Source organism: Malurus melanocephalus, unplaced genomic scaffold (genome assembly GCF_030028575.1).
Source record: "Malurus melanocephalus ecotype Western Australia unplaced genomic scaffold, MMel_1.1 scaffold_368, whole genome shotgun sequence".
NCBI lineage: Eukaryota > Metazoa > Chordata > Aves > Passeriformes > Maluridae > Malurus > Malurus melanocephalus.
In genome coordinates, this window is record NW_026623600.1 from 91,332 (window position 1) to 109,567 (window position 18,236).

Below are 18,236 nucleotides of genomic sequence, written 5' to 3' on the forward strand. Positions count from 1 at the left end.
CTGTACCAAGTGTGTGTCCTCAGCAGTCTTCTGTGTTTCCTCAGTACACGAGATCTTGCAGTTTCAACTCTTCCATACATTCACCACAGAGTAGCTGAACACATATTTCTCCTTGGGAAACACCAAGTGGAATTACAATACCCAGTGCCACTGGAAGATGAGCTCCAGGCAGCTACTCAGACCTTGCTGCTCACATTGCAGACACTTTGATAACAGCTTCCATGGGAACAAGTACAGATTCAAGTTCAGGTCAGCTCAGAGCTGCAGCACTGGGTAGCTCAGAAGTGGGGCAGGCTTGCTGATGGCTGATTTGACTGCAAGATTATGAACACTTCACTGGCAATGCCCACAGATGGCCGTGGGCTCACAGGCTGCACCAGTGCTGTTCTCATGCAGAGATAGAGCAGTGCAAGCAAACATGAATACTGGCATTTGGTTCACATTGCATGTTTGACACATCACATCTGTTCATACAGTACTTTATTATCAGCTTCATCTAACACACTCAGGGTGGGTGCTTCCAACCAGAAGGTGAGGAGGAAGCCTGTCAAACCTCTAGATTTTAAATTCAGGATAAAATTGGTCAAACTGGTCATAGCAGAAGTAAGACTCAAACCCACAATTTTGACTAAACTTAGAACAAAATTACTCTCATTGAAACATCCACATTTGGAGCATCTGAAGTTGCTGATATCTATTTTATTGACACTGGTACAGCAGCAGTGACAGAAAATGTTYGTGTTCATAAACAAAGGGAAAATTACTTCCTACCACAGCTGGAGAGATACTTGGTGGAAGTTCTAGTTATCCCAGAGGAGGCTCATTTTTCAGTTCCTAACACCACCTAGAAAGAAGAGGCTTTGTTTAGTCTTCATATGCCAAGATGAGTTGTTTGATCCCTAAAAATCATCCCTCTCAGTGCATCATCCAGCTAGGATATTTGAGTGGAACCCAGGCCAGTGCAGCAGTGTCTGGAATCCTTAAAACCACTGTGTGAAYTGAATATATGCASGTAACACCAAGATGRCACAATCCAAAGTATGAAGAAAAGATTAATTCCATTATTTCACKAGCAAAACRGGGACARAAAGCAGCAGCAAAAAGCARCGAGGCCTAAGCCTTGTGTTATGGGCCTGGAGCAGGCAGAGCCTGTCACCAGGCTMTGTTTTACAATCTCTTAACTTCTCATCTCCCTTTCCCCCTTAAAAGGAGGTTGTAATCCTATGGGAAGAATGCTTTCAAGTATTTAACAACATTCTGTTACCTACTCYGAGAGAATTCCATTTCTTCTTCAGCACACAGAAAACAACCCCAAGTAAAMACAGATAGTTGAATTCTCTCACACTGAGMATTTTCTAACATCTCCCAGGTGCAAGGGTGTATCAGGCATCTCAAATCAGGATCTAAATCTACAGGATATTGCAGACAGTGGCCCATAGTCAGTTTGTTCAACCAACTTTTACCTGGGATATCCAATAAGAGATGCCTGAAATGTTGCCACTGTCTGGGCTTCCAATTCAATTWGAGACTGAGCATTCCCTCTATAAGGAAATTTCATGTCTAAAGACTTTGCTCAGGAACCTGCACTCAGCCATCCTACATCCAACATCCCTGGGGTATTGGCAAGATAGCCTGGCAAGCACTGAGGAGTCAAAGCCTTTTACTGGAGCATGGCATGAAGTGGGGGTAGGAGGGCTCTGCAGAGGGACCTGGAAAGGCTGGATTGATGGGCCAAACCCAACAAGGTGAGGTTCAACAAGACCATGTACTGGGTCCTGCACTTTGGCCACAACAACCTCCTGCAGTGCTCCAGGCTGAGGACAGAGAGGATGGACAGCAGCCAGGCAGAAAGGGACCTGGGGATTGTGATGGTTTTGGGTTCAGTTTTTTGGTGGTGGAGGATGGGACCACAAAACCACAAAGATGGCTCCTCTATAAAAGACTTCAAGAACCCTTTTTATCTTGTCCAGCAAAGGAGCCCTGGCCCCTGTGTTTTAGGGCCAATCTCTGATGGCTCTGAGGGTGATGGACAGGCTGCTGGCCAGGCCTGGKCCAATTGGAGRTGCTGGTTACACCTCTGTGATGATTGGTCCCATATTTAAGAATTCAAAACAAGTTAGTTTGCAGGAGCTGCCTTTAACTCTTAGTTAGAGGTGAGGGAGAGGAAAGGAGATGTAAAAAGAAATGGAGACACCAAGGTCAGTGGAGAAGAAGGGGAGAAGGTGCTTTGAAAGCCTTTGTGCTGACCACACCATGGGGGAGCAGGCTGTTCCCGAGGTGACTGTCTGTGSAGTCAGTCTCTTAGACAGAGATCTRTASAGAGAGAGGYCCTGCACCCAAGATAAATAATCTGGCCTTGGAGGACTGGACTGATCACAGCCCGTGGGGGAGAGGTGGCCCTGCCACGCCTGGAGTGAGTGGATGCCCAGAAGAAACTGTGTTCTGCCAGGAGATTTGAGAGAACAGCCTTGCTCCTGGAATGAAGGCAGCCTGGCCTTGGGAGGACTCTTTCCCTTTTGTGGAAAAGGAATCCCACGCCATCAGCAGGTTCGACAGACTGGCTGCTCCTGGGAAGACCCCACAGTGATACAGAGCAAAAGGAGGACCCCCCTCTCTTAAGCGACTGAAATAGATCCTGGTGATAAACTGATCAGAAAACCCCTCTACACCCGGCCTACACTGTGCATGAGAAGGTGGGAGGGGTGGGGAGGGGGGTAAGAAAATRGTATCTTAATGGTCCATTTTTCTCCCTGTGACTCCTCCCCCTCTGGGTTAATTGCTTTCTTCCCTTTCCATGTAGTATTATTAGTAGTTTTAGTAATAAATAATTTTTGCAACATAAGATTTTCATCCTGTTTGACCATCATTGGAGTGTGAAATCTTTCTCTCAATCCGTTATCCTATCTAAAAGCCATAAATCTTGGTGTTAATTGAGGTTTTGTTCTCCCCTCTGCCTCTCCTGGGGGTGGGGGGGGGGGAAACGTCCTGTGTTGCTTTGGCGTTCAGGGTCCAAACCGCAACAAAGTGCTGAACAACCAACTGACCGTGAGCCAGCAGTGCACCCAGGTGGCCGAGAAGGCCAATGGCACCTGGCCTGTATCAGGAATAGAGGGGTCAGCAGGACCAGGGAAGTCATTCTTTCCCTGTACTCAGCAATGGTGAGGCCGCACCTTGAGTGTTGTGTCCAGCTCTGGACCCCCCAGTTTGGGAAGGATGTGGAGATACTGGAGCGTGTCCAGAGAAGGGCAACAAGGCTGGGGAAGGGCTTGGAACACAAACCCTGTGAGGGGAGGCTGAGGGAGCTGGGGTTGCTCATCCTGGAGAAGAGGGGACTCGGGGTAGACCTCATCACTCTCCACAGCTCCCTGAAAGAAGGGTGTAGCAAGGCTGGGTTTTGTCCCTTCTCCCAGGCATCCAGCAACAGGGTGAGAGGATGCAGTCTTAAACTGCACCTGGGGAGGTTTCCAAATGATGCTGATACCAGTGTAAGGCACAAATCTGCTGCTAGACTYACTTGAGCAAACAGCACAACTGCACATCTGCAGTAAAGCCTTACCTTTGTAGCAGGGCCTTCTCGGGCCTTAGCTCTGAGCTTATTTACTTGGCTTTCAGCATTCTCTGCCCTTTCCTCAGCCTCATGTATCTTATGCTGTGCTCTTCTTAATTTGGACAGATTAATATTGGCTTGTTCATCCTGAAATTGCAAAACAAAAGAAAATTTAAAACCATCTGGCAACATGCTGGGGCACAAGAGCCAACTTTTAAACTGACAGTCCKATGAACTGGTAAATAAGTATCTGCTTCACTTTAGTGACTCACAGCTTCCTCAGCTTGTCTTTTGTAGGATTTTATTTTCATTTGCAGTTTATCTACCAGATCTTGTAACCTGATCATGTTCTTCCTGTGTTCTTCACTCTGTGGAAAGAGAACATGCAATTATATGTCCTTGGGAGACAAAACATCAGAATTGCTTTCTATTTTTACCCACCTGTAAAGTGAGCTCTTTGACATGCCGTTCATATTTGCAGATGTTTTTCATAGCCTCTGAGTATTGTTTATGTTCTTCTTCCAGTTCAGCTTCTAATTCTCGGATCTGGTGAATTAATCAACAATTGCCTTAAGCTCTCACACAGGACTTGGAGAAGAAAGATGTTTCTGACACCCATGTTCAGTGCTGGTACCCACCCTGGCCTCCAGCTTCTGGATCTGCTTCTTCCCTCCCTTCAGTGCCAGCTGCTCAGCTTCATCCAGACGGTGCTGCAGGTCCTTCACAGTCTGGTCCAGGTTCTTCTTCATYCTCTCCAGGTGGGCAYTGGTGTCCTGCTCCTTCTTCAGCTCTTCTGCCATCATGGCTGCCTTGGAAGRGAGATGACACAAGAAACTGGAAGAATGTGAAACAACACCACATWCTGTGCACCAGCAGAGGATTAACTCCCGTCCTGCTGACCATTCCTGCTACCCCATTTCCTGTTTTGTTTTCTTCCATGACGTGGTAGCGGCAAAACATGACAGGAAATAGTAGGGAAAAGGACAGGAAAGGTCTGCCTKGCTGCACACAGAGCTGGAGCCACAGAAAGGGTAAATGCTCTGTCCCACTGCACGGTCCCACTGTGACCCCCACTGACAGTTGGGTGCMAGGAGAAAAAACCCCTGGAGCCCCAGCAGAGCCTGGGCACAGGACATGGCACAGCTGAAAGACTTCTGTGCTTAACACATGTGGGGTGTGCTGAATGATGTGCTTCAGTGCTCTGCTACTGCCACAACATCCTGGGGGGCTCATGCCACAAGGCACAAAATAGTCTAAAATAATCTATGCTATTTAAGACACTACTTCAGTCAGATTAATTTTCCTCTCAAATGTTGGATTTGTACACAAAAAAATAAGCATTTTGGCAAAAAATTGAGTGACATAACTTATAATTAATGTAAAATTCAACAAATTGCTTTAGCAGAAAAATATCTGAAAAGGTCTAAATTGAAAAATGTGAGCCCTAGAAATTTTATATAAATATATAYGTATATGTGTGTATAATTCATTGCAATGCTTTCTTTCTCTTTTATTCAAACAGAATAGAAATTATTAAAACACAAGAATACCTCAATATGAGGAAGAGATTCTTTCCATGGAGGGTGGAAGAACATGGAACAGCTGCCCAGGAAGAGCATGGAATCTCCCTCTCTGGAGACATTCCAAACCCACCTGAACATGTTCCTGTGTCATCTGCTGCAGGTGACCCTCCTGGACAAGGGGGTTGGAGTAGATGGTCTCCAGACATCCCTTCCAATCCTAATGATTCTGAGAATCTTTTTAACTTTTCTTTCATTTTCATGAGCAAGTTGAAAAGTTTTCTTTCTATTTTAAYTCCAAATAATGTATCTAAATGTTAAGATTTTGGTTTGATCCTCTGCATCAAAAATCATTGGCAGGTTGAGTCCCATGACACACTGGCCMCATTGCCTGGCTGAACTTCACAGGYCTTGTCTGGGAGGATTTAGCACCAATTTTGAATGAAAATTTACAATTCTCATTTAAAATGTTTTGAAATAAGATTTTGCAAATATAACTATTTAAATACTTCAGCCACTTCTCTGGTTTCAGTACTGYAGGATTTCTTTKTGYATTACATTKTCATGCARCACTGAATAAAGTTATTTTGTTTTYGACTGACTAAATGCGGGTTTAGTTCTTTATGATGGCAACAGCCCCATCTGTCAGCAGGACATATTCCCTGCTGCTCTAATCCTCCTCTGATACGTAACCTTTTCAACCAGGCCCACAGACTGGTTCCTTGTCCAACATGTGACAGGAGTATTTACATTAACTTGCAGCAGCAATGCCACTGGAAGCCCTGAAAATTCRAAGTGAAAACCACAGTAACATCCTCACATCTGTCATTGCCTTCTTTGCTCTTTCTTCGGCACTTTTTGCTTCATTGGTAACATCCTCTATCTCTGTTTGGATTTGTACCATATCCATTTCCAGCTTCTTCTTTGTATTAAAAAGGCTGGTGTTCTATGGAGGAGAAAGAGAGGTTTTGAGTGTCTGTCTTTGGGGTCTAACACACAGAGACTGTCAATTATTATTCATTCTTACTCTATCAATCCCTGGACCCCAAAACATCTCAGTCTCAGTAAAGCAAACTACCTGGGTATGGAGAAGCTGAACTCTCTCACTTGCATCCAGAAGCTCCTGCTCAGTCTTTTTCTTGGACTGCTCTGTCTGCTCCAGGGCTGCCCGTAGCTCCTCAACTTCAGCCTGCAGCAGGTTTGCTCGGCGYTCCACCATGGYCACCTGCTCCTTCAGGTCATCCTGTGTCCTSASAGMATCRTCCAAGTGMAGCTGTGTGTCCTATATTTGAAGAGACAGTTTTGTCCTAATGAATTTCTTGAATACTGTACTTAAAAACAAAYCAACCAGAAGGTAAAGCAAGACCTTGAGAGCTCCCTGGATGCTGTGCAGGTRTTTCTGTGCCTCTGCTGCCTGGCGRTTGGCATRGCTCAGCTGGATCTCCATTTCATTCAGGTCTCCCTCCATCTTCTTCTTCAGCCTTAAAGACTCGCTTCTGCTCCTGATCTCAGCATCCAAAGCAGCCTGCATTGTCTCCACAGTCCTYTCATTGTTCTTTTTTAGCTCGTTGATCTCCTCATTCTTGTCAGCAATCTTTCTATTGATTTCTGACTTTATCTGAGTCAACTCTTGGTTGACACTCAGGATTTTGACTTCTTCACGCTCAAGRGCTGCCTTTAAAATAAAAAGGGGAAAAATAAAGATGAAGGTAACATTTCAGAAAACAYGATTATTGTGGTGTTACTTAGTGACTTCACAGAAGTTCCTAAAATTTGTGGCAATCAACCTTGCACACAGCTACTGCCAGAAATAGGAACAGAAAGCTGTTCAGCATGCTCGTTACTATTTACAGCAATATTTAAACTAACTCACCTCTGCTTCGTCCAGAGCTGATCGCAGCCCATTTTTTTCTATTTCAGCTTGTTTTTTGGCTTTCTCAAGGTCTCTGATCATTTTGCCATTTGCAGTAATTTGTTCTGTCAGATCAGCTACTTCCTCTGTGAGAGAAGAATTACATCAATCAGAGGAGCTGGAYTCTGCTTTGCTGCTGCATTCAGCAGCAACCTCTTTTGCATACATMAATATGTATACATATATGTACATGCATACACAATGGTATATGTCTCTGTAAATATGTACAGATAAAACCACCCACAATCAACTCATGCAGGCTAAGTAGGGCATCTCTGTGGTTTCACAGAGAGCCTGGAAGAGCCCTTCATGTGTTACATCTATGGATAGGCCATCAGGGTCCAAAACCACAGATCCTGTCCTTGTGCTCAGTGCATCCGTAAAACACACTTTCACAAGCTGCACAGCCTCCCCAGGTTACCACCTTTACCTGGGAACAGCACTTCAATGCCTCTGCAGCAGATACTGGAGAGCCARAACATTTGCTTTATTAGCTTAATCACTTTCCAAACATGTTTGACAACTTTTGGTAAGACACTGATATTCTGCATTAAGATGGAGAGCACAGGAAGGACAGCGTGCTGTCACTCGGTGCTCTCGTGCAGACATGAGAGTGCTTGTGGAGTGCGCCTTGTTGTGGCTGCTCTGTGAAAGCTGAAGGGAAACAGAGCCAAACACGTACGCTGGAGAGCTGTGTTCTCCCGTTTGATTGTTTCAAGCTGATCTAAGGTTTCCTCATAGGCATTTTTCACTTTGAAAAGCTCTGTGCTCAGTGAGCCTGATTCTTTAGAGAGTGCTTCCCGCTCCAGCTGACTCTCCTCATACTTCCTCTTCCATTCTGCCATGACCTGAAAGACATRTTTCATTTCCTGCTGGTACAGAAAATGTTATTTTATCTGTGACTATGTTTTGTACTAGATAAATACTGCAGTCTCTGACACCAGGACAAATTCCTACTGCCTACTTCTAGTTAAACTCACCTTGACTTCAGCATTGACTGATGTACAGAGTGTTAGTTTGGCTTTCTAGGAAGGCTACACTTGAAAGATACTGTGCTCACTTATCACCTTATCAAAATTCTGCAGTTTCCTGTCAAGGGCAGCTGCTGATGTGTTTGCTCTCTCTGCATCCAGTGTCAGATCCTCCACCTCCCCCTGCAACTTCAACTTCATCTTCTCCAAGGAGGCACACTTGGAATTCAGYGTATCTGCCTGCTGTCCTGCTTCCTGGAGACGCTGGGCGAGCTTTTTCCTTAAATGTATAATAAAACATAAATAAAACAAGCATATGATTTAAAAAATCCTTGCATTATGTGTGTCATTTTAATTAACACTATATGCAAACCCCAAGAAAATAATTTAGGTCAGGCTACTAAAAGTGGGCCTATGTTCTGCCCAATATACATCTGCACAGCTCATCTCATCAATTCTGTACTTGGCCTCCTCRAGCTCCTCYGTGCGCTGAATCGCRTCYGTCTSGTATTTGGTTCTCCACTGSGCCACTTCACYRTTGGCCTTGGACAGGGCTCGCTGCAGCTCCCCCTTGGCCTCCTGCTCCTCCTCATATTGTTCCCGGAGCAAGTCACAGTCGTGGCGAGCGGACTGCAGRGCGTGGGCCAGGGCATTCTTGGCCTAAAAATTACCCATAATATCATGTATTTCTGTTAGCTGTGACCACCAAGCAACCTCATGACCTCACATATCTGAAATATGATCACTGCAGCTTGGCCAGAAGACAAAAGGCTTACAAAGCCTTCAGGGAGGTGCCTTTATCTGTCACAACTTTACCATTAGAAAAGACCAAAAGTGATGMCTTCATCTTGGCATATGCTGTAACTTTTCTTCCTTATGGCTACAGAAGATARAGAAATCACATAGACTATGGCTTTAAAATTCAAAATTCACTTTAAGTTAAAYCACTTTTAGCATGCCAGAGTCATCYTTAGCAAGGAACTCACTGAACACAGTGCTTACTGGACACATCTTGCCCAGGGGCAATTTTACTGTGTTARACTACAGGCAATACTTACAAACTTCCAAAAGTGTTTTTTAAATGAGCTGAGACCCTGATACATTTTAAAGCCTTAGCAGGTGCTCAGTAGTTTGCATTACCTTGATCTCTTGCTCCAGCTGCCTTTTGAGATCTTCCATTTGCTGTGTAAGTGCCTGCTTGCTTCTGGACAGCTGCAGCCTTACAGTCTCTTTCTCTTTGAGTTGACGGCTTAGTTCACCTATGACAAGACAGGACAAGTTCTCAATACTGTGCAGAAGAAGCATCCTGAGAGCATCCATATATTATAATAAWAATCATAATAGGTAAGTGGAATCACACAGCACTGTTTACCTTGTCAGTTGTTCCTGTTATGTACATACTTCCACCATTCTTATTYAACCATTCCCATCATACATATATTTTTACCATGTCATTTTTATTCATAGAATAATGCAGCCTTTAGTAATGAAATTATGAGACAGATAAAAGTCCCCTCCAACACTTACCTGTTTCTATCTCCTTCAACATTGCTCCTATTCTGCTTTAATCATAAGGTTTTCTGTTCATTTGTCAATATTCACGTTTAACTCATAATTCTCTCAGCTTTAACTACTGCATAGCACTGAGTTTCTCTAGAGTTTCCAACCTTCCTTTCCTTTCTTGATTCTTATCCTCTCTAAATTTCTTCTGTTCTGACAACCTTTTTTAAAATAGTACAGGGAAGTTGGCAATGCTGCCTCTGGGTCTACATGTTTCTCTTCAAGTTATATCACTCTTTCTAGTTTATTCTGTGTTTTATTCCCATTCCGTTTTGCCATATTTTCTACTAAATTAATACTGTCTACCTCTTTGCACAGTTTTAGTAAATTCCTTCTGCTTTCATASCCCTGTTATCAGTGTTTACTTGACMTCTCCTTGTTCTGTTCACCTGCTCTGGAAACTTCTTTTTCTCTGCTGCTCATCTCCTGAGTTATTGAAGGTCTCTGGTTCTGCTTGCACMGGGACCTTTCCCCTTTTTCYCTTTTCTTCCTTTTCTTCTGAACCCACTTCATAACACTTGTTAATATTCTGTACTATCTCCAGAACTGATTCCAGGTAGGTTTCCATACTTTTTTTTTTCACACAGGAATTTGCAATATTTGTATTTGGAGCACCCCAGGCTACAAGGAACCTGCTTCATCATTGCTGCTGTCAACAGACCASAGCTACCTGTGCTCCAGCAGCTTTGGGTGACTGGTACAACATAGTATTTTGTYCTACCCATATCTGAGTGACACCCCCTCATCTCCCAAAATATGGATTAATAGTGCTGCCACTGCCATTTCTGCTGTGYCTCTCTGTTGGGAAATTTCACTTAAGGCAGTCACCAAGGAGGGCGTGCAGTGATCCTTTGGTGCTTGACATCTAACCTGGACAAGAGCTGGCGTGGCACAAAGGCCAATCAGTTTATCTGTTTAGTTCCCAACTAATTAAATGCTTGTAGTGGATTCAAGAAGTGCCACATCTTTGTGCCTTCCTTACCTGACTCTGTCTGGAGCTGGGCTTTTTGTATCACCATCTCATTCACATTCCTGTGGTGTTCCTCAAGTCTGGCTTTCATCTCACTCATCTCATCTTCCAGGGTGTGGTACCTTTTTTCCAGRTTAACCTGAAAGAGAATGAGAAGGTGGAACCTGTGCAGGTGTGTTTGTGAAGTGCCCACTGGAGAGAAATATTGGCAATTCAAGTATTTAACTTCTAAAGAAACACCTTGGACTTAGTAATGGTCTCTGCACGACTGGCCAAGTCATCAATCTCCATCTTCAGCTCACTCTTCTCCTTCTCCAGCTTCTGCTTCACGCGTTGCAGGTTGTCGATCTGCTCCCCCAGYTCAGCCGTGCTGTCRGCGTGCTTCTTCCGCAGGGCGGCAGCCGTGGCTTCGTGCTGCAGCGTGGCCTCTTCGAGGTCACGCCGCATCTTCTGGAATTCTGCCTCACGCTTCTTGTTCAGCTCCATTTGAGCAGTGGTGGCTCCTCCAGCTTCTTCAAGACTTCCCCTGATTCCCTCAAGCTCACGAGCCAGCTCACCACAACGCTTCTCTGCTTTTACCCGGCTCGCTTTCTCACTCATGGTCTCCTCTTCCAGCTCCGCAGCTTGGGCCTACATTACAAGGGAACAGCACATCAGGAATTAAATAGGGAATGAGTAATTCAGCGCTTAGCCTAATGTGTATTTGTCACAGTAGAACACCAAGCACCTTGTTTTGGAGACTATAAGCAAAACAAACTTCCTTCAAATGTCACTTTTTTGGCATTGTAGGTAAGGATTTACTGACAGGAAAGGACCTATGGATCAACTCATTCTGTTGCCTTGAAAGGCCAGTTTTTAATAATGACACAGACACGGTTAAGGGGATAAAATGGTTTTTGCCTTGGTATTTGGGATCCCAGGTGCACAACTTGATGGCAGAATGCACACCCGTGTACAGCACGGGTACAAGTTTTATAGGTTTCAGGAATTAGCATATCTATCTAGGATTCCCCAATAAGAAACTTCACAAATGCAGTAATGTCCCCCTATTCTAATGAATCCCCCTTGGATGAGGCCAGAGCCCAGTTTACACAGGATGTTCCAGAGAGAAGGCTCGACCAAGGCTGGAGCTTCGGGTTTAAGATAGCACAGGGCACACTGAGCCCTTCCTCAGGATGTTTGGTCTCTGCCCAGCAGAACTCCTAAACTAAGCTGGAATATCAGGGTACAGGAATTACAAGCATGTGGGCTAAGGAGTGCAGGGGAATGCATAGAGGGTACAGAAAGCGTAAAAAGGAAAAGCAAAAATCATCAGGCATCAATTCTAACTTTAGATCACAGYTTTTTGTTGTTGTGTCAGGTTTGCATGGCCAAGTTTTGGTAGWAGGGGCATACAGGGGTGGCTTCTGTGAGAAATTGTTGGAAGGTTTCCCTATGTCTGATGGAGCCAATGCCAAACTGTGGGCAAGCATTATTCATGGTATTACAGTTCAAAACAAGCAAACAGTAATGGTGAAGTAGGTACATAAAGGCTCTTGCCTGCAATTCTCTGATCTTCTTCTGCAAATGAGTACCTGAATTGTGCTGTTCTGCAATTTTATTTTGCATCTGGTGAAAATCAAAGTCTTTCCTGTGAAGGAGATGTTATTTTAATAAAAAGAAAGTATGTCCAGTTAAAGCAAAATAATACATTTTCATTGATTTATTTTTCTCATACTTCCTTAATTTTTCATCTAAAAGTTGTTTATCATTCTCCAGATCTACTATGGTTTCCTGTGCAAGTTTCAAGTCTCCCTCAAGCTTTCTCTTTGCTCGTTCAAGGTCCACACACGCTTTCCTTTCAAGTTCTAAAGATCCTTCAACCTGCAACATAAACATATATAAACATAACTGATGGAACAACCAAAGAATCTGCTCCTCTCCTTGTGTTGAACATGCTCACATGGTTCACTTGTTGCTCCAGCTTGATCCTAACTTTGGTGAGGGTATTAACTTTGTCCTCCTCTATTTGCAGGTCATCCARTGCCTGGTGCTGGGCTTCYTGCAGGGCCTTYTTCTCCTTGACTAATTTTGCAACAGTCTCTTCCAAATCTGTCACTACTTCAGTCAGATTTTTCACCTATTGTAAGGCAAAATACTTAAAGGTCACTTATAATTTTGGCCCTCACACAGGCAACAAACACAATGAACTTGTTGTTAGACTCTCCAAGAGGCTGAAAATTACTTGTATTGTATGGTCAAACTCTACCATCTCTCTGTTTATGTATCAACCCTTCGAAGTCACAAAGCAATGCTGAACTTCATTTTTAATGTATGTATTTTAAACTTCAATTTTTGTATGCATATGGGTTGGTTTTCCTGCACATTGGAGGTGACCAGATTCAATACCAGGCCCATAGATCTCCTTACACAGCAGCATGTAAGCATTGCAATTTACTGAACCTTTACAGACTACACATAGACAGAACAACTGTTATTAAACCTTGCAGAAATAAAAAGCACCTTGTTTTCAGTGGTATGCTTTTCCTTTTCAGCCTTGACCAATGTTAACTCAAGGTCATCAATATCTTTCTTCAGCTCAGAGTATTCATCCTCCAGTTTCCTCTTTCTGGCTGTCAGATCAGCATTCATCTCCTCGTCATCCTCCAATTTTTCCATTACCTCCTTTATTCTTGCTTCCAGCTGGAATTTTGATTTGATCAGCTGGTCACATCTTTCTTCAGCATCAGCCAAATTTTCATTTTCCTTTTTAGAGAGAACAGAAATGCRTTTCATTGTCACATATTGTCACTGACATTTGAAGAAATCCCCTGCTTATTAAGTGGCTGGAACATGACATAACAGAATTTYCTTTCCGCCTTTTCCTGAACACTCACACAAAATTTATGTAATCTGAAGAGCCAAAAGTTATTTTAATTACGTACAGTTTGTACTTGCAGCTGTAGATCCTTTTTCTCTTGCACCAGAGTTACCATTTTTTCTTCCAGTTCTTTCCTCGTGGTTTCTGATTTAGCCAGCTCTTCTTTCGTTCTCTCAAACTCTTCCTTCATCATGGCCATTTCTTTCTCAGTTTCCACACATTTTAAGAGGGGTTTGAACTTGAAGTACAGCTTCATCCAGGGCCACTGTTTGACTTTCATGAATGCACGGATGTTRTATTGGATGCAGAGGATGGACTCCCTGAAAACAAAGTGATCCATCCATCAGTACTGTAAATAAAGCCCATCTTTGAGCAACCAGACCTTACMGAAGACACCCACCTGTGGTCAAACATTCTTTTCAACTCAAGTCTCTTGAGGTATCCCCTGCACAAAGCCTGGGTCCGTGTGATCAGCTGTCCTAAGCAATCATCTCGCATCTCTTCCAGGACACCCAGCAAACCAGCCTTGAAGAACACCTGCAGCCAAAGAACAGACATCACTCGTTSCTGGGCTTACATTTTAATGCAATGCATAATTTCTTACCATATGGCAAAATTAAACATTTACCTTAGTGTGTCCAAATTTGTACTGAGTATGATCTATCTCAATGGAAGACAGCAATTTTTCACACGCCTTCTTGCTATCAATAAACTTTCCTTCTGGAATGACACTGGCATTCAGAAGGCGGTATCTGACAAAATAAAGGAAAAAGCTTATCCATCAATATCATTTTAGTGCCACAAGGACAGTTGTCAGTTTGAAGATACACAGGAAGGCTGAGTCTGACTCACACCTCCAGCCTCAAATAGCAAAGCAGTAAGAAAAGTGGCAAATAGCAGCAGATCAGTTCAGTAGGTTCCAAGGATGTATTACAGCCCTCACTGAGACTGAAGGCATGGCAGTCTGTTCTCTGGACCTGAGAGACTCTGCTCATCTCTGTCACAGTCATTATCACTAGTCTAGGGGGTCCAGTTCACTGGGTTAGCTGCAAATTCAAAAATTTGAGGGATTTTAAGAGTAGGGGAACTGCTGCAATTAATCTAACTCCCTATATAACCCATGCACAGCAGTCTCCCAGTCTTGCTCATCCAGCCCTATTGTGATCAACCTAGTACATACTTAAAAAATAACAAAAAATTTCAATCATACTTGAAATCTTATTTGAAACCTTATTTCAAACCTCAAGAGTGTCCCAGGTAAACTATTCATCCTCATGGTGGGAAAAGTATACTTCATTTCTACATTGACAACATCCTTTTTCAGGGCCCACCCTTGGAGTTTTGCTTTAAGTTTGTCATTTAGAAGACAACTTCCTGCATATTCAGAAATCTTTGGTTGTAGGTTCTCCACATCACAAGCAAATCATCTGTTAACACTCAATTTCATGAGTTAAATAGACTCATGGATTCACAGAATTGTTTGGGTTGGAAGGGAYCTTAAGGATCATCCAATCCCACACCTTCCACTGTCCCAGGCTGCTCCAAGCCTCAATGTCCAGCCTGACCTTCCAGGGATGGGGCAGCCACAGCTTCTCTGGGCAACCGTGCCAGGGCCTCCCCACTGTAGTTTGATTTAAATCTCTCCCTGTACAGAGTTCACATTTATCCCATAGCTCTTTTCTGAACTATTTCCAGCTTTCCACATTCCTCCTGAACCATATAACCTAGAATTTCACACCGTATCCAGCAACGGATTTCCTAATCCTACACTGAGAGATTATTTTACTCAGTTTTGGCATCCATACACAAATCTACCCTCCCACAACAATGCCTGAGCTGTTGCCTTCAGTCAGTATCCAAAATACCATTTCAGCCCTTCTCAGTGTCCTGCTCTCCAGTACGCCCTGCACAGAGCTGTAAAGGGGGAGTGATTTCTTTATTCTTAGAGATCTGACCCTACATTTGCTTCTGTTCTAACACAGAAAGCAGATGACCCCAACTAGGTTACCCAAAAAATGTCTTTTTGCAAAGCAATTCCCAAGAGAAGATTTTCTGGTTGTGGGGKTTTATCTATAAATTAATGTGCTAATGCTGTAGAAATGTTACAATGCAGAAATGTTAACTCAGCACAAAATGAGAGAGTCATGTGGAATTATGTTGGACTTCCTGTTGAAGTTCCTTTTGTTACTGCAGCTCTATTTGCCAGTCAAACTTGGCATTGCATCAAAAAGTAGTATTGGGTTTAACACAATTTCCTCTCTGTGAGACCATTCTAGTCAGAATTATTTAAACCACATTCTTCTCCACTTGATAGAGGTTAAATAGAGCATGTGTATAGACCACCCTCTGTATTTTTGCTGAAACATGCTTGTGTCCAATTTCAGAATTAAAGCAAGGAATACCCAAACATTCACATTACAGGAATAAATTAAAAATAAGTTTAGGCATACAGTATTGAGGAAGGTGTCTGGGTGGGCACTGCCCACACAGACCACACAATTATATACGTCTTCTGTTTTCCATGATTGTTAAATATTTAAATAGTCTTTTCCTAACAACTAAATCATGGATTGGTTTAGCAAGACCCTTCTTTCAGATGAATTTGGCTTAATGCAAACACAAGAATGTTATTCCAGACCTTTGTTTGAAATCCCCATATGATATCTTGTTAGGAAAGCCTTTCCTGCAGATCCGAATGCCTTCCAGAACACCGTTACATCGCAGCTGGTGCAGAACAAGCTTGTGATCCATCAGGCCTATGACAGAGCAACATGGGGACACACTGACTGTTCTGGCCTTGGAAATTGCTCTTTCTGCCCCTTTCTACTCTATGTTTTATGTATTACCTGGGGTCTTTGTTTCATTGGGAATGATGCAACGCACAAAGTGAGGGTGAGTTGTTCGCAAGTTAGACATCAGCTTATTTAGATTTTCCTGTAAAACAGAGRTCATTTGTAATCTCTATATGATCTCAGTCCTCAAAGTGATTTGACTCTGCTGAAAAATAAAAATTCAGAACTTTCTCCTTACTCTTCTGGTGAATATTCTATAATCCTGCATAGGCATCAGCAAAGTAAATGGCTACTATTGAAGAACTTCTCTCCTGTCTTAAAATGGACAAGTGTCCTTTAGGTACAAGACTAACCATAAGAGCTCTTAAACAGGATGAGGATAGAAAAAAATTAACTATATTCTGGGATACCATAAAAAAAAAACAAACCTATATTCTGGGATACCATAAAAAATTAACTATATTCTGGGATACCATATATATGACCTGTCCTGACCAAAAAAAGTTTTAATCAAAAGAATAAATGGATCAATTCTTGCTTTCATTGCTTAGATATATTAGTTACATATATTTTAAAAGACAATTGAGCTACAAAATTAGTTTGCTGATGACGTAAGTCACCTTCTCTGCAGGGTAGTTTYTGCTAGCATTGCAATTCTTTAATCATCTCACGCAATAATGACACACTCTGAGAAGGGACCCCATCACTGCCAGGRGATGATGTGCTTCTCATCCTGCCAGGAAGGGACAAATCTGTTCCCGGCCTCAGTTACAGAGGCATTGCAGCAGCAACATGTAACCTGTGCTGCTCACGCTGCCTGCAAGGTCCTGGCTGCCTCACAATGGCCTGGACTTGGTGCTTGTAGAAGGTGGTGACAGCAGAGAAGGGAAGGATGCTGCAGCTCACTGTACAACCTGATAAAGCACGACTTCCCCTCTTCACTATCATCCCACYGGACCTGAGCAAAGCAGAACTCAAATGAACCTTTGTGAGATTCTAAAGGTAACTTGGCACAGAGTAGCAACAGAGGGAGTGGGCTGTGGAGCCTGGTGTGACAGGACTGCCCTCTCAGCAGTCTCTGCCAGAGAACACACTTACCCGAAAGAGTACAGACACAGTTTGGAAGGAAGAGGCCTTTTTCTTGGTTCCTTTCTTCTTTCCATCACCTTCAGCTGGAAAATGAGATGACAGTCCAGCTGAGGAACTGCTGCAGACCCTTTTGACAGTCTGATAATTGTGCATCTATTACACAGCACACCAGCACTGACTGAACACTGATCCATGTCACGTGAGAGGTACAGTAGGAAACCCCAAACTGGAAACAAAATCCTCTGAACTCACCTTCATCYATGGAAGCAAAGCTGGCATAAAGATGGCATAATATTTTCATAGATGATTTCTGGTACAGCCCAATGACAGTTTCGTTCAGAGGGTCCTTGTTCTTCTCCAGCCAGCCAGAGATGTTGTAATCCACTGTGCCAGCATAGTGCACCAGGGAGAAGTGAGCCTCAGCCTTGCCTTTCCCTGGTTTGGGCTTCTGGAAGCTGCTGGACTTGCCCAGGTGCTGATCATAGAGTTTGTTCTTGAAAGAGGTGTCAGTTGCCTTGGGGAACATGCACTCCTCTTCCAGGATGGAGAAGATGCCCATGGGCTGAAGAGAAAAATGGTGTTTTCAAATAAGATGAATCCAAGCCATAATAATACAGAGTGAAAGACATGCTAAAATTGAAATATTGGAGCTATTACATAGAGAATTAGCCTGGGAGGAGCAGTTAAGCAAGATTYTTGTGAACAGCTGGCAAGATATTCAAAAGAACTCATAAGATTTTCATAAACATTTTTGAACTACCAGACAGTGTGTGGAAAACAAAAGAAGTCAGGCAAGAACTGTGTAGYAACTTCCTGGAATACAGTAGTGACTTTTTACTCAGAAAGAACAAAAAGCAACCAGACACGAGGTTTCCTTGCATTTGAATTTAACTGAGAGAAAAACCTGATGAGAAACCAATACACAAAGACAGAAGACAACTGGAGTAAATATGACATTGAAAAGTGACAATTAAAAGAAAAAAGGGGAGGAAGGAAGGAAGGAAGGAGGGAAGGA

At 43.2% G+C, this 18,236-nt stretch overlaps 1 protein-coding gene across 1 annotated transcript in view; it reads right to left on the minus strand.

Moving 5' to 3' along the window:
* Positions 1-672: 672 nt before the first annotated feature.
* The window catches only part of LOC130580862 (myosin-3-like), a 25,226-nt gene continuing 7,662 nt past the window's right edge, over positions 673-18,236 (minus strand). Inside the window, 25 exon segments of the mRNA XM_057378617.1 lie at positions 673-844; positions 3,557-3,694; positions 3,820-3,915; positions 3,989-4,093; positions 4,186-4,356; positions 5,888-6,013; positions 6,146-6,349; positions 6,434-6,742; positions 6,941-7,065; positions 7,662-7,827; positions 8,047-8,230; positions 8,414-8,610; positions 9,091-9,209; positions 10,493-10,619; positions 10,721-11,110; positions 12,020-12,110; positions 12,198-12,343; positions 12,423-12,599; positions 12,983-13,225; positions 13,405-13,660; positions 13,741-13,877; positions 13,969-14,092; positions 15,979-16,274; positions 17,231-17,304; positions 17,474-17,783. Of these exon segments, the coding sequence (XP_057234600.1) occupies positions 821-844; positions 3,557-3,694; positions 3,820-3,915; positions 3,989-4,093; positions 4,186-4,356; positions 5,888-6,013; positions 6,146-6,349; positions 6,434-6,742; positions 6,941-7,065; positions 7,662-7,827; positions 8,047-8,230; positions 8,414-8,610; positions 9,091-9,209; positions 10,493-10,619; positions 10,721-11,110; positions 12,020-12,110; positions 12,198-12,343; positions 12,423-12,599; positions 12,983-13,225; positions 13,405-13,660; positions 13,741-13,877; positions 13,969-14,092; positions 15,979-16,274; positions 17,231-17,304; positions 17,474-17,783 (4,335 nt within the window). The 3' untranslated portion in view covers positions 673-820.